The sequence below is a fragment of the Globicephala melas genome, chromosome 19 (assembly GCF_963455315.2).
Source record: "Globicephala melas chromosome 19, mGloMel1.2, whole genome shotgun sequence".
Taxonomy (NCBI): domain Eukaryota; kingdom Metazoa; phylum Chordata; class Mammalia; order Artiodactyla; family Delphinidae; genus Globicephala; species Globicephala melas.
Window position 1 is genome coordinate 6,993,104 of NC_083332.1, and position 27,258 is coordinate 7,020,361.

At 55.5% G+C, this 27,258-nt stretch overlaps 1 protein-coding gene across 2 annotated transcripts; it reads right to left on the reverse strand.

Annotated features, from left to right (window-relative positions):
* PRR12 (proline rich 12) lies at nt 1–27,206 on the reverse strand. 2 transcript variants are annotated; one of them, XM_060288385.1, is made up of 14 exons: nt 26,637–27,206; nt 25,015–25,127; nt 23,869–24,030; nt 20,474–23,784; nt 19,317–19,962; nt 17,002–17,405; nt 8,891–9,007; nt 8,511–8,644; nt 7,731–8,209; nt 3,397–3,522; nt 3,201–3,298; nt 1,339–1,485; nt 1,140–1,235; nt 1–977 (listed from the first exon to the last, which is right to left on the reverse strand). In XM_060288385.1, the coding sequence occupies exons 1-14, from the start codon at nt 26,720–26,722 to the stop codon at nt 831–833; spliced, it is 6,066 nt and encodes a 2,021-aa protein (XP_060144368.1). In that variant the 5' UTR covers nt 26,723–27,206; the 3' UTR covers nt 1–830. The 2 variants fall into 2 exon arrangements, with proteins under 2 accessions (XP_060144368.1, XP_060144367.1); XM_060288384.2 differs by having other exon boundaries at nt 19,317–19,983; nt 26,637–26,861.
* Nucleotides 27,207–27,258: the final 52 nt, after the last annotated feature.

Sequence of the window (27,258 nt, forward strand, 5' to 3'; positions counted from 1 at the left end):
AAGTGTTTGCCGTCGGGTTTTCGTTTGGCTGGTTGTGTGTACACAGTGTATACAAGTTGAGTTGTACAGAAGCCCAAGAAAGAGCAAGAGACAAAGGGTGGTGGGGAGATGGGAGCAGAGGGGTTAGAGAGAGGGAGGAGGGGAGAAGAGACCGATAAAAAATAGAACCACATCCAGATGACAATGGGATGGGGGCGGGGGGGGGGCAGACACAGACAAATCGCAGTAGAAAAGGAGTGGGAGGGGCAAAGAGAGGGGACCCTTCTCCCCCCTCCACCTCCCCAGCCCCCTGCCCTAGGTATCTACAATAAATAAGATTAAAAATAATTAACAAGATGTGTTTTCCCCCTCCCACCCGACACCAAATGCCCTGGGGAGGGAATGGCCTTTAGCAAAGATCTTGGCCTGTGAGGGGGGGATTGGGGGGAAGGGGTCCCCCAGCTCTCCGAAGCCGCCCCGCCCCCCTCAACCATACATAGACTTTTCCTATACATTATGTACAAGGTGGAGGGGGCTGGGGCTATGCCAGGGAGGGGGGATTGGGGCAAGGTGGGGGAGGGAAACCGTTACTAAATAGACATCTATACATATATATAAATAATTTCTCTGTACACCGGACAGTGGGAGGAATGGGAGGGAGTGGAGAGGGCTTGGGAGATGGGGGGAATCGAACTTCGAACCCTGTCCTGTGGGGGCAGCATGGACACACCCTGACCAATGACCCCCCCACCCCACCCCAGCGATGGGGCCCAGGGGTTAGCTCCTGAGGGCACAGTTCTGTCCCAATTCTCGGTTTATGGAGGAGGTGGCCCCCCCAAGCCAGGGTGGGGTCACCCACAGCGGCTGTGGGCCTGTGCTTGGGCCAGCAGGTCGCTGAAGGAGTCAAACAGCTGTTCCAGCCATGGCTGGTTCCGCATGCACTGCTGGACCACCTCCTCTTGGCCCAGGTCCTCAGCGCCGCCCTCGATGGCCAGGGTCTGCAGGGGGGTTAAACATGGAGCTGGGGTGGGAGGAGGCTGGGGGCCTAGGGATCAGTGTCCCAGGGAGAGGGGGGCTGGGAGCTGGACTCCTGGGTCCAGGGGGGAGCCTGCGATGGCTTGAATCCCAGGGTGACCCGTGCGGGGCGTGGGTGGGCTCACCTGGTCCCGGCAGCGCAGGAAGGTGTGGTACTTATAGTGGTGGAGTGAATGGTAGAGCGTGTAGTATCCCGACTTGTCCAGCTCAACCTTGAACTCCTGGGCAGGTGAAGCGGAGAAGCCTCAGCCTCCCCGCTCAGCGCCGGGCGGCCCCGCCCCCGCGCCCCGCCCCCGGCCCCGCCCCTCCCGGGCTCCGCCGCACCTGGGCTCTGACCACGCTCCTCTTGAGCTTGCTGAGCGTCTTGCGGTTGTAGGGCTCCCCGGCCGGCCGCAGACGCACGGCCCCCTCCTCTGGGGAACCCTCCCCACTCTGCTCCACTTGCAGCTGGGGGAACGTGTGCAGGGCGTCCTGCGGGAATCCGAGGGGTCAGGGGGACCTCCCTGGACCCGCACACCCCAGACCCACCCCCCAGTTCTCAGATCCCATGTGATCAGACGCCTCAGTTTCCCCCAGGAAACTGCAGATCAGGAAAGACACTTGGGAGTCTCGGTTTCCTCAAAGGCCAGGGGAAGCCTAGGCCTGTCTGGTGACCCTTATAATGTGTTTTGTGGCCCGGCCCAAGATTCTCCGAGACACCTAACATCCTGCCCAGGATTCCAGAGCCACCATCACCTCCTACAAAAATTCTAAGAGTCAGCCTGAAATCCAGAATCCCTAGAGCCAGGCTAACGTCCATCCCAGAATTACAATACCAGACTCATATTCCACCCCATAATGCTCAGACCTATCCTAATGTTCTACAGGGGAATTTTTTTTTTTTTTGGGGGGGGGGTTGGCACACGACGCGGCTTGTGGGATCCTAGTTCACCGACCAGGGATCAAACCCGCGCCCTCGGCATTGAAAGTGCGGAGTCCTAACCACTGGACCACCAGGTAATTCCCATTACAGTGGAATTCCTAACTCCAGCGTAATATCCTACCCCCCTTCTCAGAGCCAGATGAACAGTCAATCCCAAGATTCTCAGAGGCATCCTAACATCCCACGAAGAATTCCAGAACCAGATTAACGTTTTATCTCATGTTTTCATAGTCAGACTAACATCCCAGCAAGAATTTTCAGAGCTGGCCTAAAATCCATTCCAGAATTCTGAGCATTTTACCCCCCTCCCGCCCCAGTTCTCAGCACCACATTAACATCCCCATCAGAATTCTCAAAACCAAATTAATGTTCTCTCCCAGAATTCTCGGAGCCACCGTGATATCCCATCCCAGAAGGGAAATTACATAGATGACTTCGGATTCGAGCCTGAGATTCGAAGAGCCTGAATTACGTCGACAGAGAAGCCATCAGAATCCACTCAACGGGGACTTCCCTGGTGGTGCAGTGGTTAAGAATCCACCTGCCCATGCAGGGGACACGGGTTGGAGCCCTGGTCCGGGAAGATCCCACATGCCGCAGAGCAACTAAGCCCGTGCGCCACAACTACTGAGCCTGCGCTCTAGAGCCCGTGAGCCACAACTACCGAGCCCGCGCACCACAACTATTGAAGCCCGCACACCTAGAGCCCGTGCTCTGCAACAAGAGAAGCCACCGCAATGAGAAGCTCGCGAGCCACAACGAAGAGTAGTCCCAGCTCGCCGCAACTAGAGAAAGCCCGCGTGCAGCAACGAAGACCCAACACAGCCAAAAATAAATAAATAAAATAAATAAATTTATTAAAAAAATAAAAACTCTATTCTACAAAAAAAAAAAAAAAATCCACTCAACGCTCTGCCCCAGAGCGAGCCCTGGGTCCAGGCCCTAGTCCACCTTTTGTCCCCAAACTTGTACTCCACAACCACGCTCTGCTGGGCCTGCCTAGCAGCCCATCCCAGACCTTGACGATGACCCCGCCGCGCGATCCCAGCTCGCCTCCATCTGTGCTTGCAGGACTGCTGGGAACCCAGAGACTCCCTCCAGACAGCCCGGCCTCCACTACTCTCCTGGCCAAGCCCGACCCTTCCAACAATCGCCCTTCCAGGGCCTGATGCTCTGGGGACCAGCGCAGTGGCTGACATGCACATGTCTCCTCTGTGCCTGAGCTCTGGGCCCCAGACGCCGCAGGCCAAGCCCCCCCAAGCACCTGCAGGGCTGGGCTCAGCGACAGCCGCTTTAGGACTTTCTTCTTGTGCTCATTCAGGAGGCCATCGATCTTCCGCATGGGCGGGAGGTACAGCTCGTCTGAAAGGCAAGACAGGGTATCAGAAGAGATGCAGCCTCACGATGTATGGGAGGCAAAGGAGGGGTAGGGGGCTCTGGGCCCCCAAGCCTCTGCTCACCATGTGTGTCCTCCAGGGCCTGGATCATATCCGGGTCGAGTGCCGTGCTCACCAGCATCTCCACATAGCTCCGGTACATCTCCCGCATCGCCCGGGTCTTCAGCAGACGCCCAGGTACTGCCCGCTCTGGGGGAAGAAAGGGAGACATGGCCCATCATTCCAACTTTCTCCAAGGCCGCCTGTGTGGCAGACAGTATTCTAAGCTCCAGGGACCAGGAGAGAAATCCCTACCCTCAGTGAGGTCCACGTCCACTGGGGAAGACTCCCCAACACCAGGACAATATACTCTAACGGTGAATCACAGGTACCGTAATGAGCTCAGCCTGGCAAGTCAGGGAAGGCTATTAAAGGTCACACACACGCTGAGCCTTGAGTGATAGGAAAGAGTATTCCAGGCCGGTGACCACTGTGTTTGACTAGTTTAGTGTAGCTTCAGTAAAGTCTAAAGAAGCAGCAGAGTTGGTTTCCAAACCAGTGAATCAAGTCTGAGAGATGAGTTGGTTCCAAACCACTGAATCAGGTCTGAGAGATCAGGTCACAAAAGGTAAGACTGAGGAAGGAGATGGGAGCTGAGACTGCACAAGTCAGGGCAGGCCAGACCATGTGAGGCCTCTGAGATGAGGTAGAAAAGGGAGGGCCTTTTTTAGGGAGGGGTACTAGGGAGCCATGGGAGAGCTATGAGCAGGGACGGGCGAAGGTAAGTGGAGAGAGACCACTCCAAGGCCAGGGGATGGATCAGAGGGATGAGACCAGAGGCCAGGGCAATGGACCAGATGAGAAAGGATGAGGCTGGGCCAGGGCTGGAGGATCAGGATACATAGATTGAGGGGCAGGAGGGCCAGCATCTGAGCTAGGGCTGTGGGAAGGAGCAGAGGGGATGGGGGCAGTCAGGGCCGGAGGGGTAGGGCTGGGGGCTTCCTTGCAGCAGAGGTGAGGGAGGGTCTGGCCTGGTGACTTGGTTGCCAGTGGGGCTGTGTCCGAGATAGAGAAGCTAGGACCAGCTCGGCGGGTCTGGAAGGAGGGAGTTGCTGGGGCGTAGGCCTGGAAGGTGGCAGGGAGAAGAAATGAGTCTGAGGCTCACGGAATTTGTGGGAGCTTGCCAAGTGAGAGATATGGAATGCCAAGCAATGAGGCCAAGGACGGGACTCTTTTTTTTTTTTTTTTGGTCCGTGCCACGTGGCTTGGGGGATCGTAGTACCCTGACCAGGGATCAAACACAGGCCCTGGCAGTGAAAGCGCTGAGTTCTAACTACTGGACCACCAGGGGATTCTCCAAGGATGGGACTGGAGGGACAGCCACCAGAAACTCAAGAAGGAGCATCAGGGAGAAAAGAGAAGCAGGAGGGCCACATGTGGGAAGACCCCAAAACATCCTTTAGGAAAAGGCACGAGAAATGTCCACTTGATTTACCCACATGGACGGTCCTTGCTGACAGCTGTTTCAAGAGGCCAGAGTGACCATTTAGCCGTGGGAGTCAGACCCCATCAAGCCTCTGCCTGAACCCTCCTAAGGCTCCTGTCTCACTCGTGATAAAATCCTGCCAGTGGGGCCACAAAGCCCCAGGACCCTTGTCTCTCCAAGCTGTACTCCTGTTCCTTCTCTGGCCTCACTTCCTCCAGCTGCTGGCCTCTTTCCTGATCCTCAGACATACCCAGTCCATAATGTTCTCTCTCCCAAAGTCACACCACCCCAACCCTGTTGCATTCGGACCTCTGCTCCAATGTCACTTCCAGAAGCCTTCTGCAACTCCCCCTTCCCCCGCAAATATCACCCAGGATCCCGCCTGGATCCTCTTTACCGGATTTATTTTTCTCTACTGCCTTTAATCCGACCCAGCCTTACACTGATGACTTTTCATATTGTTTTGTGTTCTATTACGTAACATATTTATCTGATTAACTCCCCCGCTGAGACTGTAAGCTCCCACGAGAATACATGTTTTTGTCTTTTCTGTTTACTGCTGGAACCCTCAGTTCATGGCACATAGTATGTGCTCAATTAACACCTGCAGAAAGGGGCTGAGGAAGCCAGATGAGAGTGAACTAAAGGAAGGGGGAGAGGGAACATCACTGCAGCCTCTTTCTAGAACTTTCATTGTGCATCTAAGAAAGGAGAGACATCAAGTTCTAGCACATGGAGGATCATCAGTCTTGGACCAGCAGGAGGGCTGGTTCTGAGACCTCCTGGTCTGGACGGAACCTTCAGGGCATCCAGACGTTGAGTCAGGCTCATCCTGCCCAGGAGGGGCTCCTGGTCAAATGGGGTGAACAGAGAGAGACCCAGGACCAAAGAAAGATACTGACCCTTGGCGGGGGAATTGCTTCCCTGAGAGTGCAGAGTTTAGTTTCTCCCATTTCATAGGCTAAGAAAATTCTGGGCTGTCCACATATGTTTATAGCAGCATCAGCCAAAAAAGTGGAGACAACCCAAATGTCCATCAAGCTAGTCCATGGATAAACAAAATGTGGCATATCCAAGCAATGGAATAGTATTCAGCCATAAAAAGGAATGAAGTACTGCAAACAACTATGTATAATAATAAGTAAGCTACAAGAATATATTGTACAGCATAGGAAACATAGATAATATTTTATAAGAACCTTAAATGGAGTATAATCTATAAATATATTGAATCACTATGGTGTACACCTGAAACTAATATATTGTAAATCAACTATACTTCAATTAGAAAAAAAAAAGGATGAAGTACTGATACACACAACATGGATGAACCTCAAAAACATTATGCTAAGCAAAGATGCCAGTCCCAAAGGACTGCACACTGTACGTATGATATCCCTTAGGTGAAATGTCCAAAATGGTCAAATCTATAGAAATAGTAAATTACTGGTTGCTTAGGGATGAGGGTGGGGAGAAAGGGGAGTGATGGCCAAAGGAAGCAGGGTTTCCTTTTGGGGTGATGAAAATGTTCTAAACTTGACTGCCAGGGAGATGCACAACGCTGACTATACTAAAAGCCAGAGGACTATGGGTTTTAATTAGGTGAGCTACGTGGTATGTGAATTAGAGCTATAAACTTGTTGAAGAAAAAGAAAAAGAACCTGCAAACCTGGGCCTTTTGTAAAGCTCCTCCCTTGCCAGCACCTTCCCCTGACTCAGCATTAACTGCTTCCACCTGGCCAGACTGAGCCAACGGCCCAGTTAAAAGACTACATTTCCCAGGCTCCCTTGCAGTTAGCTGTGGCCAGGTGACTAGTTCCGGCCAATGGGATAAGAGAAGATAGGATGTGGGCCATTCCCAGATCTGGCACTTAATCAGAACTTCCCAACTTCATCAGGGCTTTGATGAAAAGATAATTCCGACTCTCTCATTTGACTAGCCTCTGTTACAACAGCTATCCCTGCACTACACCTGAAAGAGTATGTGACCTTGAGCAAGTCATGTCACCTCCCAGGGCCTCAGATCTCTCATCTTTAAAATGAGGATAAAAAAATAAGTAAAATTAAAAAAAACACAAAAACCCCCGAAAAATATAATAAAAAATAAAATGAGGATCATTTTACAGCACCCACCTCCCAGGGTTTATGTAAAGATAAAATAAGCCAATGTGTAACATGCTTAAAATGATGCCTGGTACTTAAGTAAGCACTCAGTAAAAGTCAGCTGTTATATTTATTTTACATATGTGTACATATATTGTTGTTGTTGTTACTGTCATCATAAACCAGACATCATTCTAAGCAATGGAGCTCCCACCTGGTGCCCACTACAGGCTAGTACCCTCCTATGTGCTTTTCTGTGAATACCCATTTTTACTTCATTATTAACCCATTTTACAGGTGAGGTCACTGAGGTGTAAAGAGGTGTTGGCCCTTTCCTGGAGTCACGCAGGGAGTCACAGGGAACACCACTATGTCTGGGTCCCCACGATAGATGCTGGTCCCCAATCCTCCTCAGCCCTCAGAAGCTGCCTATTCTGAGACAGAACAGTGCAGTGTTGAAGAACAGAGCGCGATGCTCCACCGGCTGCATTCCAACTCAGGTGGGATGTCACATCCCAGCTGTGCTGCACTCTCTTGGTGTCTCAGTCTCCTCACCTGTATTTGAGGATAATATTGGTATCTACTTCCTAGGACCACAGTGAAAAACTCAAACAAGTTAACATCTGTGAAGCACTTACAAGACAGCCTGTCACGTGGTTAGGTGCTATACAGCTGTTAGCTACTGCTATTACTTTTAACTTACTTATTACTACTGTGACTGTTTGCTGATGCTACCTGCAGCCCTCTGTATAGCCCCCATCCATGCCTCCTTCTGAAAGCCACAGAGTCGCCTCCCTACCACCAGCCCTACGGCTGCCGATGGCCTTACCATCCTCACTGGCAGCCCCGGGGGATGACTCTGAGTCCGAGGAGCTGCCTGGTGGGCCCCCGCCCACCGAGGCGTTGCCTGCCGCCTCCTTCAGCCACTTCTTCCTCTTCTTGGGGGGCGGCTCAGCCTTCACCTTGGTGGGCCGGGACTTGGGCAGCCGGGAGGTGGCGGGCTGTCCCGTGGTGAGGCTCCGATCTGGCCGAATCTGCCGGCCGCCCGTGCCCCGCTCACCCCGCAGTGGCCGTTCCCCACGCGTGGCCCTCTCTTTCTCCTTCTCTTTCTCCTTCTCCATGGGCCGAGGCAGGGATGGCTTCTCAGGGGCAGGGGGCTCAGGCACGGCCGTCTCAGGTGTCTGCTCTGGGGGCTTCTCGGATGTCGTCTTGTCAGGGGTCTCAGGCTTAGGAGGCGGTGCCAGGGCCTTGGGGGGAGGTGCAGAGCTGCCCCCAGCAGATGCGGGGCCCTTGGCCTGACCAGAGCGTCTGGAAGGGGACATAGATGGGACTGCAGTCAGCACCCCCTGAAACCCCAATTCTCCTCCTTGGGGTACCCCCGCCCCCACCGCCTAGCCCGCAGCTCTAAGCACAGAACTTTGCTGAGCTGGTCTCTGTCCCCCTCTCTCTGGGGGCCCCACTCTCTGGGTCTCTGCACCCCCTCCCCGACTCTGTTTCTAAGCATTGTGTACTTTAAAATGGTTAATTTTATGTTATGTAAATTTCCTTGTATGATTCACCCCATGCCTGTTGGCCCTGCCCACCACCTGACCCCCGGCCCCCCTGGTACCTGACAGGCACTGGGGGCCGGTGCCAGGGTTTCCGAGCACAGACCCTCACGTAATCCTTCTTGTTGACGTTTTCCAGAAACTTGACGTAAAGGCGCTGGTACCGGTTTTTGGCGTCCCCAAAATACCCCAAATACTATGGAGGAAAAGAAGCACATGAGGAACTCCTTCCTCCGCCCCAGCTAGGCAGCCCAACACCCAAGACTCCCACCCCTGCCCTGGCCCACCATGGCAACCACCCAGAGCCTGCCAGGAGGTGGAGACCCCCCCGCTCTGGACACATCTTGGACCCAAGGTGAATCCGAATCGTGTGAGGGGGACAGTGGCTTCCACACACCCCACCCAGGGCCCCTCAAGCCCTCGCTCCCCTCTGCAGGCTCACATTACTGGTGGCACAAAACTGCCGCTGCCCGTCCTTGATCTCCGGAGTGAATTTCTGCAGCAGTGCCTTCTGGACTCGCCAGATGGGTGGAGGCTCGCGCCCCGTCTGCAACGCCAGCTGAGGAGGGGCACAGTAAGGCCCGCAGGGTCAACCCCCATGCCTGCCCTTCCCAATCCCAATTCCTGGCCCTCTGTCCTCCCTCTACACTCCCTTAGAGAAAAGGCATCATCATTAACAAGCATCAGCGAACTTCCAGCTGACAGGTATCTTCTGGCTGTCTGAGGTTCTTAGATTTGGGGATGCAAAGCTTCCTCAACTTACCATGGGGTTCCATCCCAATAAACCCATCGTAAGTTGAACATATCCTAAGTCAAAAATGCACTGAATACCCCTAAAGACATCATAGCTTAGTCCAGCCTACCTTAAACGTGCTCAGAACGCTTACATTAGCCTGCAGTTGGGCAAAGTCATCTAAAACAAAGCCCATCTTTAAAAATAAAGTATGGAGTATCTCACGTAATTTACTGAATACTGTACTGAAAGTAAAAAACAGAACGGTTGTCTGGGGACAGGAGGGTTGTAAGTGTATCAGTTGTTTACCCTTGCGATTAACTGCGTGGCTGACCAGGAGCTGGTGGCTTGCTGCTCGCTGCCAGTGCCCAGCATCACAAGAGAGTATCGTAGCGCATATCACTAGCCCAGGAAAAGAACAAAACTCAAATTTCAAATGCGTATCGCTTTTGCACCATCATAAAGTTTAAAAATCCTAAACTGAACCATCAGGGAACCGTCTATACTCTCAATCAGGCTGTTCATGCTGTTGGTTGTTTTTTTTTTTTTTTTTTTTTTTAATTTTACTGAAGTATAGTTGATTTACAATGTTGTGTTAATTTCTGCTGTATAGCAAAATGACTCAGTTATACATATATATATTCTTTTTCATATTCTTTTCCAGTGTTGTTTATCTCAGAATATTGACTATAGTTCACTGTGTTATATAGTGTAGTATAGTATAGTACGTATAGTATAGTACACAGTATAGACCTTGCTGTTTATCCATCCTATATATACTAATTTGCATCTGCTAATCCCAAACTCCCAATCCTTCCCTCCCCACCGGCTCCTCGCCCTTGGCAACCACAAGTCTGTTCTCTATGTCTGTGAGTCTGTTCCTGTTTTGTGGATATGTTCATTTGTGTCGTATTTTAGATTCCTGATATAAGTGATATCATATGGCATTTATCTTTCTCTTTCTGACTTACTTCGCTTAGTATGATAATCTCTAGGTCCATCCATGTTGCTGCAAATAGGCCATTCATTCTGGGCTACAAGGTTTTAGTTATTATAGCTATACAGTGTGATGGCACAAGCCATCCGCATGACTCAAAGAAATGACAAAATCTGAGCACTCATCCACCCACCATCTTCTAGATACAGTGTCGGGTCCCACAGTTTGGCAGTGAACGAGATCGACAAAGCCTTTCTTGGGGTTTTCATTACAGAGGTAATAAGACAGACAAGCAAATGAACAGAACAGGGTGAGGTTGTGGCTTGTGCTAAGAATAAAGAGGTGACGGGTTACCTGAGACCATTTATTTCATCAGCCTGTCCACAGCAGGGAAGGACAGTGACACAAAGGCTCCCTGATCTCAACTTCCCTCAGCACACTCAGACCCCCATCCCCACCCCAAGGCTTGTGTGCCCCAGCTGGGCACCGGGAACCAAAGGATGTCAGACCCAGCATGTGATCTCAGGGAGTAAGGGGACTAGCAGGGGACCAGACACAGGCACAAAAAAATAACAGCACAAGTAATAAATGTGCTAACAGCAGGTGCCCCAGAAGCCTAGAAGAAGGACTCTGGACTCGATGTGAATCCAAGAATGCTTCCTCGAAGAAGTGATACCTAAACGAGTCCAGGAAGGAATGTATCTTCCATGAGGGGGTTGGGTGATGACCAGGGACTGCCAGGTAAAGTGTGTGACAGCTGTGGCTCTAGAAAAAAGCAACTGACAGGCACAGATAAGTAAATAATAAGAACATAGTGGGAAATACGCACTGAGCTTTGTGATAACCCAGAGATGAATGAGGGACAAGCCCTTGCATTTAAAGAATCCATAGTTGGGACTTCCCTGGTGGTCCAGTGGTTAAGAATCCGCCTTCCAGTGCAGGGGATGCAGGTTCGATCCCTGGTAGAGGAATTGAGATCCCACATGCCACGGGACAACTAAGCCCGCATGCCCCAACTACTGAGCCCGCACGCCACAACTAGAGAGGAGCCTGAGCACAGTAACGAAAAGATCCTACATGCCGCAACTAAGACCCGATGCAGCCAAAAGTAAATTAAATATTTTTAAAAAATAAATAAGTAAAATAAAGAATCCACAGTCAAGTGATAAACAGGATTCAGGTAACTCCAACTAACTGATCACGGCTGCCCTGAGCACTAGGCTCAGCAGGAGCAAGTGCTGGGATTGATTAGTGATGTCTGCCACTGGCAGCAGCTGCAGCACTGGAGCCTGAGTGCCAAGTACTGGCTATCTATTCTTGGTTTTTGGTCAAATGCTTCTACATCCACAATTTTTCATATCCTGCAGATCAGCCAGGGGAACAGAAAGGAGTTAGAATAACTTGATGAACATGAGGTCCAGAAAGGTTCTTGGCTGAAATTTCACTGGACAAGAGTGAGGCAGGATGAGACAGGGATATGGGCATGTCAATCCCAAGTGCCTTCCTCCAGGATACCATGGTTCTCAATCCTCCCTCCTGGCTCCTCAGGGAACCAGGTCAGAGGCCCAAGGATTGAAAAGTCCGTTTCAAATCCTTTTCAAGGACTGAAAAGCTCATTTACATATCCTGCCCTGCTCCAAAACCTTCCAGGGCCCCCAATGCAGATTCCACAGCCTGGCATAGAGACTTTGCCTCAGTCTCCTTTCCTTTCTCCTACCCCTGCCCAGCAGGTCATCCAGACCCTCAAAGCTCAGCAGACAAGCCCCAGACTTTCTGACCTCCAGGTTTCTGCACATGCAGGGCGCCCCCCTAGGGGTGTCTTTTTCCCTCTCACTGTGGATATAATGTTCCCTGTTCCAGTTCTCAGAAGTTTCTGAAAAATCCATCAGAGCACCCCCTCCCCCAGCCAGGGGAGGGCACCCCCTCCTATGTCTCTTCCCACTGCCGATCTTCCTCCTCTAAGGATCCAGCTGTTTCTCTAGCTGGACATGGGGCCCTTGACTCACCACATCCCAATTGGGCTTGGCTTCTTTCCCCAAACCACTCTTCCTCCCAGAATCCCCACTATCCACCAGTCATCAGGCCCTGGCATCATCGTCCTTGCCTGCTCCCCAACCAGGGTCACTTAGTCCCAAAGCCACGTCTTTCCGGCCTCTCCTCATGTCAGTCATGTCACTGACCCCACCCACTTCCACTTGGTGGGAAGTTGCCCCACCCATAACACCCATTCAGTGGAAGCCACAGCTGATTGGAGGAGACCTGACAAGGGGTAGCCAATCAACAGTCATAATACGAACCCCATCCTGACCCAAAATGCTGTGCTGGGCCAATCAGATTCTCTTCTGGGAATCTGAATTGTGACAAGCTGAGACAAGGGCAGTAAGTAGCAGGATGTGAGTAAGTAAGCTAGAAGCACCCAGCCTGGTGTTAAGGAGAAGGCTGCAGGATCAGACACAGGGGAGTCAGTGTAACAGAACTAAGGCAGTGGACAGACTGTCATCAGGACTGAACACTTCCCCAGCCACCTCCCTGCTGGCCAGGGCCCTCGAAGCAGCCAGATAACCCAGAGCAGATTCTCAAGCAGGCACCCACGGATCTCACCACAGGACGGTCTGGACCCTGCCCACCTTCCCAGGCTCGGCGCTCACTGTCCAGTCACTCAACCCCTTGCATCTCTCCCTACCCATCACATAAACACGCCTCACCACAGGGCTTTTGCACAGACTGTTCCCTCTGCATGACCCGCTCTCCCCATCCTTTTCTCCATCCAACAAACTTATATGCTCAGAATTTACATCCTGATAAACCTTCCACATCTCCAAGGACTGGGAGTTAATATTATCACTCCCATTTTCCAGGTGGGGAGGCTGAAGCAGAGAGGGGGCTAACCCTACACTGTCCAATTCAGCAGCCCCTCCCCATATGTGCCTCTTGAGCATTTAAAATGCAGCTCATTTGCATCAACATGTTCTATGAGTGTAAAATACACACTGGATTTCAAAGACTTGGTAAGCAAGAGAGAAGATAAAACATCTCATTAACTTTTTCTATATTGACCACATGTTAAAATGACATTTTAGACATGCTAAGTTAAAGAAAATACATCCCTACAACTAACCTCACTCATTTTTTAACTTTTCAAAAGTGTGGATGCAAGAACGTTTAAAATGCTGTACGTGGCTCATATGATGTTTCTATCGGGCTGCCATTGTTCTAGAACAAACTATGACCTGTGGCCCATTTTTATAGAGCTATGAACTAAGAATGGTTTCTACATTTCTAAAGGAGTGTGAAAAAGCAAAACAAAACAAAAAACAAAAACCCAAGAATACATGATAGAGACCTTACGGAGCTTGCAAAGCCTAAAATATTTACCATCTGGCCCTTTACAAAAAAAAAAGTTTGCCAAACTCTGCGCTAGAGATCTGCCCAAGATCACTGAATAATAGAAACAAAGTTTATAGAGCACTTTCTGCATGCCACCCACAGTCAGAGTACTGGACAAGCCGTAAAGCCTGAGTGCTCACGTTATACGAAGGGGGTACTAACGGCATCAGCCCCCATTTTACAGATGAGGAAACGGAGGCTCAGGAAGGGTCAACACTAGTCCAGCTCGGAAGTGGCAGAGATTCAAGCCAATCAGATTAACGCCAAAGCTGGACCCATAATAACCATGCTGCCAGGCTGCCCTGACTCCTGACACACGAATGAGTCCTCATCTGCCTGAGTGGCTCAATCCTGGGGCTGTGAGTCCCCCATCAGAACACATATTCGTGTTGTATTTTAAGCATCTGAGTCCTTGCCTGGCCCCCTCCCCTGCCCCATGCCAGCTGGGAGGTGGTATCAGATGGCCCTGGCTCTAATCCCGGCTTGGCACCCATCAGCCAAATGATTCCCTCTCCCTGAACGTGAACTTCCTCATCTGTAAACTGGGGACAGTCAGGGTCCCCACCCCAGAGCCCTGTTCATTTGGCCCAGTGCTGGGCGCCCAGCAGCACTATCGATGTTTGGTGGAATATACACAGAGTGGCTGACTCTGGTGCTGAGAGCGTGGGCTCCCAGGGCCAGTAGAACTGGGTGTGGGTCCCAAGCTGTGAAAGCCTGGAAAGCCTACTTTAATCCTCTGAGCCTCAGTTCCCTTCTCTGTAAAAGGGGGATAGTAATCCCTATAAAGAAAGGAGATTACAAAGATAAAACTTACAGGTGGTGGCGAAGGTTTGCACAACAACGTGAATATACTTAATGCCACTGAACTGTACACTTAAAAATAGTTAAAATGATAAACTTCGTGACATGTATCGGTTACCATGATTAAACTAAATTCTGAATATGATGTGCCCCAAATCCTATCCCCTGAGAGCTGGTAGCCGTTCCTGTCACTGCTGTTCGTTTGACACCTCCCTCGCCTGTTCCAGACTGATGGCCAAAGAGCCTCAGAAGTCTTGAAGTTAAAATGAAATAACGTACACAGGGCACTAGTAGAGTGAGTACAACTATGAGGGAGAAGGGAGGATTAGCCAGGGAGGGATACTGAGACTCAAGGCATTGGGATTGTTCTGGTAGCTGGCTGAGGAGTGGAGAAGTAAGCCTTCACTCTACCATTCTGCTTTGACAACTTACATATCTCTTGTGAATGTTCTCTTCTATCATATCATACTGCGAAGATGACAAAGTAACAATGAAAAGATACAGTCTGGGATTGGTGAGCTGGGGCGGACAGCACAGAATGTGACAGGGTGGAAAGCAAGGAGAACCAACCAGGAGGTGATAATGGCGAAAGCTGAGTGATGGATACACACAGCCCTGTTACTGTATTTGCTCTACTTTTCCCACAATAAAATAGATTGAAGGGACTTCCCAGGTGGTCCAGTGGTTAAGACTTCGTGCTCCCAACGCAGGGGGCCCAGGTTCGATCCCGGGTCAGGGAACTAGATCCCACATGCCGCAACTAAGAGCTCACATGCCGCAACTAAAAAAAGGATCCCGCGTGCCACAACGAAGATCCTGCATGCCGCAACTAAGACCTGGCGCAGCCAAATAATAAATAAATAAAGTATTTTTTAAAAAATAGATTGAAAGTAACATAGGAAAAAGCACACTAAGTTCCTCTCGCAAAACACACTTAATAATGAAGTATGATAGGGAATTTCCTGGCGGTCCAGTGGTTAGGACTTGGCACTCTCACTGCCATGGTCCTGGGTTCAATCCCTGATTGGAGAACTAAGATCCCACGAGTTGCGAGCTACAGACAAAATAAAAGTATAATAATATGCACTATCCTTATAATGAATTCACCCCACAATGTTTTCATCTGTAACTTAGAAGAAACAACACCCAAGATGAAATTAAACACGTTAGGGCTTCCCTGGTGGCGCAATGGTTAAGAATCTGCCTGCCAATGCAGGGGACACAGGTTTGAGCCCTGGTCCAGGAAGATCCCACATGCCACAGAGCAACTAAGCCTGTGCGCCACAACTGTTGAGCCTGTGCTCAACAGTTGAGAAGCCACCGCAATGAGAAGCCCGCGCATCGCTACGAAGAGCAGCCCCCGCTCACCACAACTAGAGGAAGCCCGCACGCAGCAACGAAGACCCAACGCAGCCAAAAATAAATAAAAAATTTTAAAATGGTCCACATCAAAAAAGAAAAACAAAATCTTTAAAAAAAAGAAAGAAATTAAACGTGTTAACATACATCCAAGACCAAACATGGTTCCTGCCCCCTAGTTGCTACCCAGTCAGTGACAGTAACTAACACGAAGAATGGCCTTAGCCCTTGGCGTCACCATCAAGGTGATAATGGCTTGCTGACCTACTGAGTACTCGCTCTACCTCATGCCCTGTGAGCCCTACCGAGTACTCGCTCTACCTCATGCCCTGTGAGAAACACTACACGGGCGTCTGATGTCACCTACCCTTGTCAAGCACTTATATCAATCCTCTGATCCAACTACCTGTCCAATGAACAAAGTACAGCGAAGATCAGTACGCTTTTTCCGTAAAAGGACAGACAAGAAATATTTTTGGCTTTGTGGATCAGCTAAGCTCTGTTGCAACTACTCCACTCTGCTAGTGGACGGAGAAAGCAACCATAGCTGGTATGTAAATGAGTGGGTGGGGCTATGTGCCAATAAAACTTTATTTATAAGAACAGGCAGGGGGCTGGAGGGGGGGCGGGGGGGCGCATAGTGTGTCCACCCCTGTGTAGAATAACTGAAGTAGTAAATGCGCTGGTGCACATAAAGTGTTTGTTTTTTTTCGGCCACACCGCATGGCATGAAGGATCTTAGTTCCCTGACCAGGGATTGAACCCGTGTCCCCTGCCGTGGAAGCGCGGATTCTTAACCACTGGACCGCTAGGGAGGTCCCAACATAAAGTGTTTAAGATGTGGCCTGACACACAAGCATTCCCAAACCACTGGCTACTACATCTGCACGTTGTATGTGTGCCTTTTCATAGGTATGTCACGTCAATACCTCAGCTTTCCACCTACAAGGCACCAAGTTGCCTTTAAAGCACCCCTTGGCTTGTGTTAAAAGTTCCCTAAGATCAGGCCCTCCTCATCGGCTTTGTCCCTTAGTATAACCCTAGCACCCACAGCAAAAATACCTGCAATAAATGCTAACAATGGGTTTACCTTATTTATCGGTGACACACACACACACCCAAATAACATCTCAGAAGCGTGCAAGTCCTCTGCGGGGGTCCAGCTGGCCTCCTCTATCAGCCCCACGACTGTCAACTCAGGAGGATGAGATGGGCTGCCTCAGCCATCACTGTACCTGCAGCCCCCAGCACTGGGCCTGTCATTCAACAGGCGCTCGATAAACGCTCCAGTGACCAAAGCATTGGGCCCAGTTGTCCGACACGACAGGAGACTCACCTTGAGGGAAGGGATGTCCTCGGCGCGGATGACGAACTCGTCGCGCTCCCGGAAGATGCCCTCCCCGCCGCTCTCGCCAGCCTCCTCGTCCGTTTCCCCGCACACGGCCGCGGTCTCCTGCTTCTTGGCCAGGTGCAGGGGCCGGGCGTCCGGCGGCTCGGGGTCGTCGGGGGACGGGGCGGCAGGCTCCTCCGGAGGGGGGGCAGGGGTTGCGGTGGGCAGGGGCGGCGGGGCAGGCGGCGAGGGCAGGGTCGGTGGGACTGGCACGGGCGGTGGGAGCGGCGAGCTGGGCGTGGGGGCCACCAGAGGGGGTGGCGAGGGCAGGGCCGGCGGTGGGGGCGGCGGCTGGGGTGTCGGGGCAGGGGGCGGCGAGGGCGGGGGCTTCTCCTCCAGCAGCGGGGGCTCTGGGGGCGAGACGGGCATCAGGGCTGGAGCCCCGCTCAACCCCGACCCCCCAGACCTGTTTATCTGCTTCCAGTGAAAGGCCTCCCAGCCTATTCTGGGGGCTCTCAACACAGCCCTCTTCCCGTCCTGCACCCCAACATCCCTCCTGACCAAACTGAGCTCTTCACCTAGCATCCATTTCTGCCCCCAATCCCCCTCCAACTCCACTTTTTATTCCTCTTCTGCTGACCTTCCTCCTCCTGCAAAGCTCCTGTCTGACCCCTCCCTGACCTTCAATACCCACCCCTGTCCCCAGACACCTACCAGAAGCCCAGGACCCTTTAACTTCTCTCTCCAAGGTCCTAATAAACTTTCCTACCCAGACATGCCACTCTGGTCCTCCCCATCTTTCCCCAGCCTCCAAAGACCCCCTTTGTGTCTTAGTGCAACTCTGCATCCCAGTATCATTGCTCCGTGTCCCCACCACAATGGCCAGGAGGCCTCTCTGGTCCCATCAACAACCCCCGCTCTGCTCCCCAGTCTAGTGCCTACAAAGCTCCTGGCCCTGCCCTACCTCCTAGTCCCCAAATACCATTCACCATCCCATCACCTCTTCTCTTGTCCCTGAATGTCCCTCCCTGTGCCAACAAGCCCTCTGCCCCTTATTGCCACTCAGCTCCCCAGTCGCCACTGTGCCACACCTGACTCCCTCCCTGAGACCCCTTCCCAGCCCCAGTGGCTACTCTGAGCCCCTGAAACTGTCTCCCAACCACAATGTCCATTTTAGTCCTGAAATGTCTCTTTGTTGCTTTGGAGCCCCAGCCTGACGCTTACCTCCCATTCCTCAATGTTCCTCCCAGTTCCTCAACCGCTCCTGTGCTTCCACCTCCTCTTTTCCCGCTCAGAGGTCTCAGACTCCTCCACCCAAGCTCTCCCCTTTCCTTTCCTCAGCCTGCTCTCCACTCTCGGGATCGGCAACACCCTCTCCTTCCTGCTACGCTAACTCCCCGCGAGATTTTGTAACATTCCTCCTCTAACGCCTTGAGATCTTCTGACTCCCCAGACTGCTTTTGCTCCATCCCTGGGTCCTTCCAAGATATGAGCCTTCCTGACCCTTCCAAGGCTCTCTCGCCCCCCCATGCTCTCTCCCGTTACGGCAGATCCAGGCACTCTGCTCAGCACCCTCCACTGTTTCTCCTCTCTTCCCTGGTGCTTCCCTTCGGCCTCTCACTGTCTCGCTCCCCACTGCCCATCTTTCTACCACCTTCCAGAAGACTTCATCCCTTAAGACTCCTGTGAGCTCCCAAGCCTCCTCATTAACTGCTCCAAATGCCTTCCTCCAAATGCCACCTCTTTCTTCCCCCAATGCCTCTGTTCCCCCCCATCAAAGCCCCTCAAATTTTGTCCAACCCTCCTCTCAGGACAGAACACCATCCAGACCTGACTGTACCCCCAGCCTTTCCCGATGGCCCCCCACGAGATCTGACTAGTCATTGCTGAAACTAGTCACGTTTCTCTTTAAACAACCCTCCCAAGTCTCTCTCTGCCCCCCAGACCCTTTTCTGTCCTTTATTACACATCCCTAACTCCTAGAGCCCTTCTCAGGTCCCGTGTCCCCCATCAGTTTTAAAAGCTCTCTCCATCCCTGTCACCCACCTGTCCCCATCACTTATAGCCTGCCCTGTCCCCCAGTGTTCTCCACTGCCCACCTTCGGGCCCCCGCCAGTCCACTTAGCACCTGTGGGCGGATTAGAAAAAGACGCCCCTTTCTCAAAAGGCTTGCCCTTAAGTAAGAGGTTACCCTCCATAAACAGGCATATCTCTGTCAATCACCTGCACTGTGAACAGTGCCTGATCTACACAACCAGACCTGGTGACCTGAATGTCGGGAAACCCCTGCCCCGCCCCCAGACCACCTTCCCAGAGCTCACCAGGCGTGCCACTGCTGCTGGCACTGGGGAGCCCCGGGAGAGGGGGTGGCCCGGGGACTGCAGCCTCAGTAGCCAGGGGGGGCCCGTCCACAGTGGAGGTGTCCTTAGGCCCGGCCAGTGGCGGGTCATCGAGGGCGGAGATGGCCGAGGAGATGCTCTCCTGCAGGTCCCGGTTCTTGGCGACAGAGTCTTCCTCGTCCGACGAGAAGGAGGGCAGGGTCTCGAGGTTCCGTTTCAGCTCCTCGTCCAGCCGCTTGCAGGGCGAAGGGCAGCCGAGCCCCAAGCCCTCGCTCTCGGCGGCCTCCAGCGCACCCCCCAGCCCGAAGGCGCCGGCGGGTGGGGGCTGTGGCACGGCAGGCGCGGCGGGGGGCTGGGGAGGCAGGCCCCGGGCCGGCACGGAGGGCGGCGCGCTCTTCGGGGGGCTGAGCGGGGGTGTCAGGCCAGCCTGGTAGAGCGGCGGATGGCGCTTGCCTGACTTGAGAAAGTCCAGGAACGAGGCCATGAAGCCGGACTTCATCTCGGGCTGCTTCTCCTCCACCTCCTTGATCTTGGCCTCGATCTTCTCCCGAGTGAGGCTGGAGTCCAGGCTGTTGTGGTCAACTCCTGACACGGCATCGCCCGATGACGCTCCCAGACCCTCGCCGGCCTTGGGCACAGACAGCTTGATCTAGATATGGGGGCAGTGGGGAGTCAGGGCCCACAAGCCCAGGGCCCCAAGCCCCCTCCTCCCTCAGACCCAGGGGTCTGGGGCCCCAGCCCTCTCCCCAGTTAAGACCCTAAAGTTCAAATTCTCAGAGCGTCAGCCTGTAGAATCCTAGAATTCATGCCTGCGGACCCCTCTGCTCAGATTCCAGAATGACAGGACTGGGGTCCCTCCCTCATTACTCACGGACCCTCCTCCCACAAGACCCAGGAATCCAGGACCCCTGATCAATAGTCCTGCAGGATCTAGAACCTAAGAATACAAGCGCTAACCCCCGCCTCCCTGTAGACACAAGTTTCAGTTCTCAGACCCCTGCAACAGTGGAACCCTGAAATTCCAGCCCTCGGATTCATTTCCTCGTGGGCGTTAGGAAGATGAACCACATCCCCTACCGTGCCCAAGAACCTCAAACGTGGTCCCAACCCTCCAGCGTCAGGGTTTCGCTCCCCCTCACCTTCAGTGGTTTCAGGGGCTCCAGCCGAGGGCCCCCGGCCTCCTCGGCCTTCCTGCCTCGACCCCGGCCCCGGCCCCGGGGTTTCTTGGCCCCATCAGTAGGTGTGGAGGCCAAGGCTGGCCCGGCGGTGGTGGGGACCTCCAGTGGGCGAATCCGGGGTCTCCCCCGGGGCCGGGGCGGCCCATCACGCTTGGCCTTGGTGGGCTTGCGGCCACGGCGCCGGGGGCCATCGGGGCCAGGGTTGGGTGGACAGAAGTCAATGTCGCCCAGCGGTGAGAGCGCCGGACGGGAGCGGCAGCTGGACACCAGGTCAGGCAGGCGCCGGGGGTTGAGGCGGATGTCAGCAGGCACATCGGCCTTGTCCTCGTCGGCCTCGAACTCGTACTCCTGGGCGTACAGCTTCTTGGGCGTCTGGAAAGGCGGGTCACGGCGCCGCAGCAGGTGGAAGGAGGACGTCTTAAGCAGCTTCTTTGGCTTGGTAGAGCAGAAGATGGGTGAGGTCAGGCCTCCCTTGGGCTCCGAGGCAGGGGGTGGCGGCGGCGGGGGGGGAGGCGGGGGCGGGGGGGCCGCCTGGTGGGGCCCACTCTGGATCAGGCCCAGAGGCTCGGCGTTGACGGTGGAGGGCAGCTCAGGCGGCTTGCTGGGGTCCAGGCCCAGGCCTGGAGTCTCGGGACCGGCTCCGGACGCCCGACTGGGGCAGTAGGGCCCATAGGGATCATAGGCAGGGGGGCCTGGAGGCGGCCCAGGCCCCGCCTTGGGATCGCCCTCGTCCTCGGGTGGCCCAGCCTTTCCATAGTCATCTGCGGGGCCGCCGCCAAACATCTCCTCCATGGTGGGGAAGAAGCTGCGCTCCTCGTCTTGCAGCAGGGAGTCAGGGAAGCAGATGGAGGTGAGTGGCACAAAGCGGGGGGCCTTGGTGCCTTGTGGGCTAGGGCTGCGGTAGGCCCCCGAGGGATCCTTGCCCTCGGCGTTAGGTGGGCCCACACCAGTGTCACCAGGCCCAGGTGGCAGCGGCTCCAGGGCCCCAAGCAATTCTTGCATGGTGCCGGGTGGCTCCAGGCTCTCCTCAGGTCGCAGGCGGGGGCTGGGGGCACCCGGCTCCAGGCCATGGCCGCGGAGGTGGGCCTCGAGCTGGAGGGGCATGGGTGGTGGAGGTGGGGGGGGCGGGGGGGGAGGCTGGGGTGCCCCATCACGGGCGGCCGGCTCAAGGAGATGGACGCCAACTTTGGGAGCACTGGAAGAGGGGCTGGGAGCATGGCTGAGGACCGAGGGGAGCAGCTGGGGGGGAGGGGGAGGCAGCACCAGTGGGAGGTCAGGGCCCCCGGCCTCTAGGAGGAGGCCGTGGGGGGCAGGCTGGGCAGACTGGGCCGTGGGAGTTGGGGGTGGAGGGCTCTTTTGGAGGAAGGCCCCCAGCTCCTTGGCACCTGCCCCATAGTGGACAACTGAGGTGGCCAGCCCCTCGGGGGTCTCGCCACCCCGTTCTGGCCCTTTCTTCTTCTCCTTCAGCCTCCCCAGGCCCAGCTCCAGGGCCGCCGTGGCACCCTCATCAAGGCTGGCGCTGGTGCGGATGACGCTCTGCAGATGGTACCTCTGTGGGTCTTCCTTGGCCAGCTCGTAGGGTGTGCCCGGGGGACCCCCAGCCCCGCCACTCCCAAGTCCCTTGGAGGCATCCGCCGCCCCATCTTCGCCCACCAGGCCATCTGCCCCTGAGGTCCTCGGGGGGCTGGGCGCCTGCAGGAGGTGCTGGATGAGGAATTCTTCATCCTCGGTGCGCTCAGCGGGAGGCCCGCCGGGGCCCGCCAGCAGCTCTGAGCCATCCCCCTTGCCCTTGTAGCCACCTGCTCCGGCGGCATAGCTGCCGGCTCCTGGGGGTGCCAGGAATGGGGCTGAGGCCAGGACAGAGCTCAGGTATTTGCCAGGAGCTCCTGGAGAGCCAACTCCAGGCGGGCGGCCGGGGGCCGGAGGCGACTGCAGCGGGCGGATGATGTGAGAAGGGCTGGCCTCTCCGCCGCCCCCCAGGGAGCTGGGCCCCCAACCACCTCCATGGCCCGAGAGTGCTGGGGAATGGCCAGTACTGTAGCTGAGCGAGGGGCTGGCTGTGGGCAGCCCCTGGGAGTGGGCAGCTGGCCCTGGGTACGGCTCACCCTGCACCCCATATAGCTGCCCCTGCAGCTGGTCTGGGGAATAGCTCTGACATGTGGCTAGGCCAGGAGGCGGGGGACCACTAGGGGGCTGCTGGGGCCCACCTGAGTAGCTAGGGCCTTTGCTCAAGTCCTGCGCTTGACCCCCTCCAAACCCTTGCCCATAGGCCTGGGGTCCTAGAAGCCCTTGGGGCTGACCAGGGGAATAGGCCTGGCCTCCCGCCCCCCCAGCCCCAGAGGCCTTGCCAGTGGCGTAGGCTGCTGCTGGCCCACCCAGGCTCTGGCATTTGGGCGTGGCAGTCGAACGGGGTGGTGGGGGCCTGTTGGCACCGCCCGCAGCTGCCCCATAACCACCTTTGCCCGTCTTGTAACCAGGCGACTGAATGATGGGGCGGTAACCTCCACCGCCACCCGCCGCCCCACCTCCTCCAGCTGCCTCGGGGCCCGCAGCCCGGCCCGATGCCCCGGCCGTGGCTCCACTGGGCCCAGCCTTGCTAGGCTCGCCAGCGCCCGGGGAGGGCTCCCCACCGCCCAGGGGGCTGCAGGCCAAGTTGGCCCGGTGGCCCATGGAGGCGTAGCTGCCTCCGCAGCTCAGGTAGTGCTGGAGGGCGTGGGCTGGTGGTGGGGGGGGCTGGGCACTGGCTGGCCGCTGGTAGTGCTTGATGACGGTGTCCTGGCGGGGCAGGGCCCGCTCGGGTGGCGGTGGGCCGGGGGCGGCACCCGAGAAGTTGTAGAGCTGGGGAGAGGATTGCTCGGCAGCGGCGGCAGCAGCAGCGGAAGAGGAGGCCAGCAGGTTGAACTGAGTTGGGAGGTGGCGGGGAGGTGGGGGTGGATCTGGGGGGCCTGGGCGGTAAGGAGGGGTTTGGGCTGGGCCGAGACCAGCGGGCCCCAGGACACCACCCCCCGCCAGGCGCTCAAAGCCTAGCGAGGAGGGCACCGTGGGTGCCTGCGAGGGCTTCAGGTGCAGCACGTCATGAGGGGACAAGAGCCCGTTAGCTGGGGGACTAAATGGGGGGTCCTGGAGGCTGAGGGAAGAGGGTACTGGGAAGGGGCGGCTGCCAAAGGAAGCCGGGTGCTGATAGGCCGACAGGGCAGAGGAGGATGGAAAGGTGCTGGAACCCGGCAGGGCGCCTGAGATGAAGAGCTCCGTGGGGCCTGGCGTGTGCATGGCTGGGGATGAGGGAGGAGACCACAGGTCAGAGTTGACCACAAGCCAGCCCCACCCTGGCCCTCCTGGACTGGCAATGGCCTTACCTGTTTGCCAGGAAGGACTGCGGAATTGGGAGAGGAGAGAAGAGGCAGAGGGACCAGGCTGCGGGCCCCGGGACTCCAGGGCCGAGATGAGGTTCATGACGGAGGCGTCGGGCCCTGCTGAGCCTGCGTGATGGAGGCCGGTGTCGAAGAGTCCAGAGAGGCCTGGTGAGGGTTGGGGGGGTAGAGTCAGCTAGGTGGGGGATAGGGCAAGGTGGAAAAGGAAAAGGAGCAGGCCAAAGGCAAGTTGGGTCAGGAAAAGGGGTTGGAGAGAAGGGGCAGATTCAAAGAGGAGAAAGGAGGCAAAGACAAGTTAAGGAAACAATAAGCAGGATGGGGTACGATGCAATCATAAGGGCAGGGAGCCCAGGAAGGGAAAAGTAGACAAAGGAGTAGAAAAATCCATACATGAAGAAAATGGGAGCAAAACACAGAGCGTCCTTATGGTCCAAGGGAGGCCAAAGGATTAGGCAATTCTAGCAAGAAAGGGGAAGGGATGGGATGACTGCAGCCACTGAGAAGAACCAGAGAACAAGGCAAAAGGGGTTGAGTCAAAGTGAGAGGATCCAGATTTAAAAAAAAAAAAAAAAAAGAGACAGAAAGGGAGGAATAAAGGGAAGGAGCCAACCAAGAGGGTCAAGGGTCAAATTGGACAACAGTCCCGTTGCTGATCCATCTAGGAAGGAGAGCGGCAGGATCAAAGGAAGGGAACCAATCCGAGGCACTAGAGGCAGGGCCACAGGAAAAGAATAAGGCAGTGGGCAAATCTAAGGAAGAAAGGGGAGGTCCAAAGAATCGGAGCCAATCAGGAAGAAAGGGAATCAGGAAGAAAGAGTTCCGAGAACCAAGAGGATGAGCAGACCCAGAGGGAAGGGATTGGGGTGGGCTGGAGAGGCGGAAAAGCCTGGAAGAGAAGGTGGGATTTGGGGGCTGAGACGACGGGACCAATTGGAACAAAAGAGGCGGGGCCAGAAACAGGGGCAGACGAATCCGGCGTGAAATTAAGCAGCCTCTGAACAACCAATCAGAGGAGAAGTAGCAAGAGGCGGGCCAGAACGGAGAGCACAGCCAATTAGGAAGGTTGTAACTTTCAGCAGCCAATCATTTGCTTCGGAGGGAGGGCCAGGCGGGGCGGGACAGGGGCCGTACCTGCCGGGTGGTGGTTGGTGGCATAGCTTTGCAGTGGGTGGGGGGCCGCGTAGGCCTGGCGGTGTAAGATGTCCGTCTCGGGGTGCGAGGTCCTGGAGCTGCCATAGACCAAGCTGGGAGGAAGAAGGAGATGTTAGGGTATCCTCCGAAGCTACCCTCGGAGAAGGGAACTCAGCAAATCCCCTGGGGAGTTGGGGAGAATCTTCCAGCTGACTGGGGGCTATCCTAAGGAACCTTGGGCCCTAAAGGAAAGAAGACAAGGGAATCGGAGTGCCCAACTAAAGAGCCACAGAAATGGTCCCCACTGGAGCCCCAGTAAATAGAGCCCAGATAGCCTCACATTTACAAACACAGACATGCACAGGGAGGACACAGAGAGGGTGAAGAGCCAGAGAAAGTGCCTTAAGTTGAAAATGTGGACCTGCTTCCACAGCCCCCACCCCGCAGGTGACACAAGGCCCTGGGGCCAAGGGATGCCCCCTCTTCTTCAGACACATGGGAACACAGAGGCCCTGAACCTCAGGGGTGGTGCAAACCGAGTCAGGAGCAGGAGACAGACTGTTCCCCAAAGGGCAGGGATGGGAGGTGGGCAGAGGATAGGACTCCTGCAAAGTACCAGGCACAAGTGTGCACATGAACACCGTCCATCCCCCCGGGTTGAGGTTCAAATGCATGGGGGCATGCAAAGCCAGGTCTGTGTGCAAACCAGTATCCAACTCACTGTGTGGAAAGATACAGAGCGAGGAGTCCCACATGGAGAATACTAACACACGTGGGGTCATGCCCAGCCAAGCTGGGAGACCCAGGTGTATAGGGGGAGGGGGATTCGGGGGCAGGTGAAGAGTGAGGGTGTGACACAAACAGCAGGAAAGGGGCAGGTTCGCAGGTGAAAAGGCTGCCAGCTACATAACGCACTGGGCCCACGCTCACACACACAACCACACACCCGGGAAACAGCCTAATCTTCCTATGCAACGGCCCCAATCCATGGCCCAGACTCAAGAGGTCAAACACTCCACTCCTCGCCATCAACTAGAATTCTGTCTTTGAGGGTGGGGGAGCTCAAGGGGGCGTGTCTCAGATGCCAGGACCCCCACCTTACACAAAACCCCAGCTTAGGAAGGGGGCGGGGCCCCGTGCCCACTCAGCGCGCGGAATTTCTGGGGGGCCCCCCGAGTAGCGCGGCCTCGCGCAGTCCCGGAACAATAGGACCTGAGGGGGGGCCGCGCCCCCCAGGTCTGCGTTCTAATTCTCTTTTCCTTCCCACCTTTGCAAGAGCAGAACCTAGGGCGCGAGGGGGAGGGGTCAGCAAACCGGGAATCCAAGGATGGGGGGAAATCCAGGCCTTGCTTCGCCAGTCCCTCCCACCTTCCCAAGGCCTTTCCGTCTGAAATTGTTTTGCACCCTCATTTTTCCGCGGCATCTCTCCCTTTGCATGCCGGAGCTGGCTTTGGCGGAGTTTGCAATTTGCAAACTGGGGCGGCGGCGTTGTTGCAAACCGAGGAAGGCCGCTTCCTTGCAAGCCGGAGGGGAGTTTGCGATGCACGCGTAGCCGGGCGGGCCCGGCCGGGCTTGGCCCCCACCTCTTGGCCCCTTCCTCCAGGCCACCCCCGGCTCCTTACCTAGCTTTCGCTGACCTCTCGTAACTCCATCCCGCCCCGGCGCCGAGCGGGTCCCCGAAGCCGGCGCTGGGGTAGTTCCTGTCCATGAATTGGCCGCGGTGGAAATTGGGGGGAGGGGGAGGGAGGGAGGGAGGGAGGGGGGCGCGCGCGCGCTCTCCTCCGCCGCCGCTCCCTCCGCTGTTGCTTTTTTTTCCCTTCCCTCTCTCCCTCTCTCCCTCTCTCTCTCTCTCTTTCTCTTTGCAGCCGCCGAAGGCCCGGGAAGGCCCCGGGCGGGGGAGGGAGGGGCGGAGGGCGGAGGGGCGGAGGGGCGGGCAAGGGAGGGGGTGCAGCCGACGAGCCAACGAAGGGGGAAGGGGGGTTCCCCCTGGAGGGAAAGGGGGGGAGGAGGGACCCCGCTGTCTCCGCCTTTGCCCCGGCGCTTGCAGGAGAGAAGGGGGGGCGCGCGCTCCGGAGAGGGCGTCCCGGGCGGCCCCGGGGTGGGTGCGGGCGCTGGGTGCTCGCTCTATCGCCGCCGCCGCCGCCGCCTCCTCCTCCTCTGCGCTCACGGTGCAGCCATCTTTGCACAAGGCGGCTGGGGGAGGGGGGAGGGGAAGGGGGGGCGGGCGGCGGGGTGTCTGGCTGC

Bases quoted from the DNA above. Each gene is read 5' to 3' on its own strand.
- PRR12 (XM_060288384.2), bottom strand. From the start codon at position 26,722: ATGGACAGGAACTACCCCAGCGCCGGCTTCGGGGACCCGCTCGGCGCC. The intron at 3,523-7,730 runs GTAAGGCCATCG...TTCTTCCCCCAG, and splicing joins CGGGGCTGCCAGTGAGGATG to AGCGGGCAGTACCTGGGCGT. The intron at 1,486-3,200 runs GTGCTTGGGGGG...GGATTCCCGCAG, and splicing joins CGCTGAGCCCAGCCCTGCAG to GACGCCCTGCACACGTTCCC.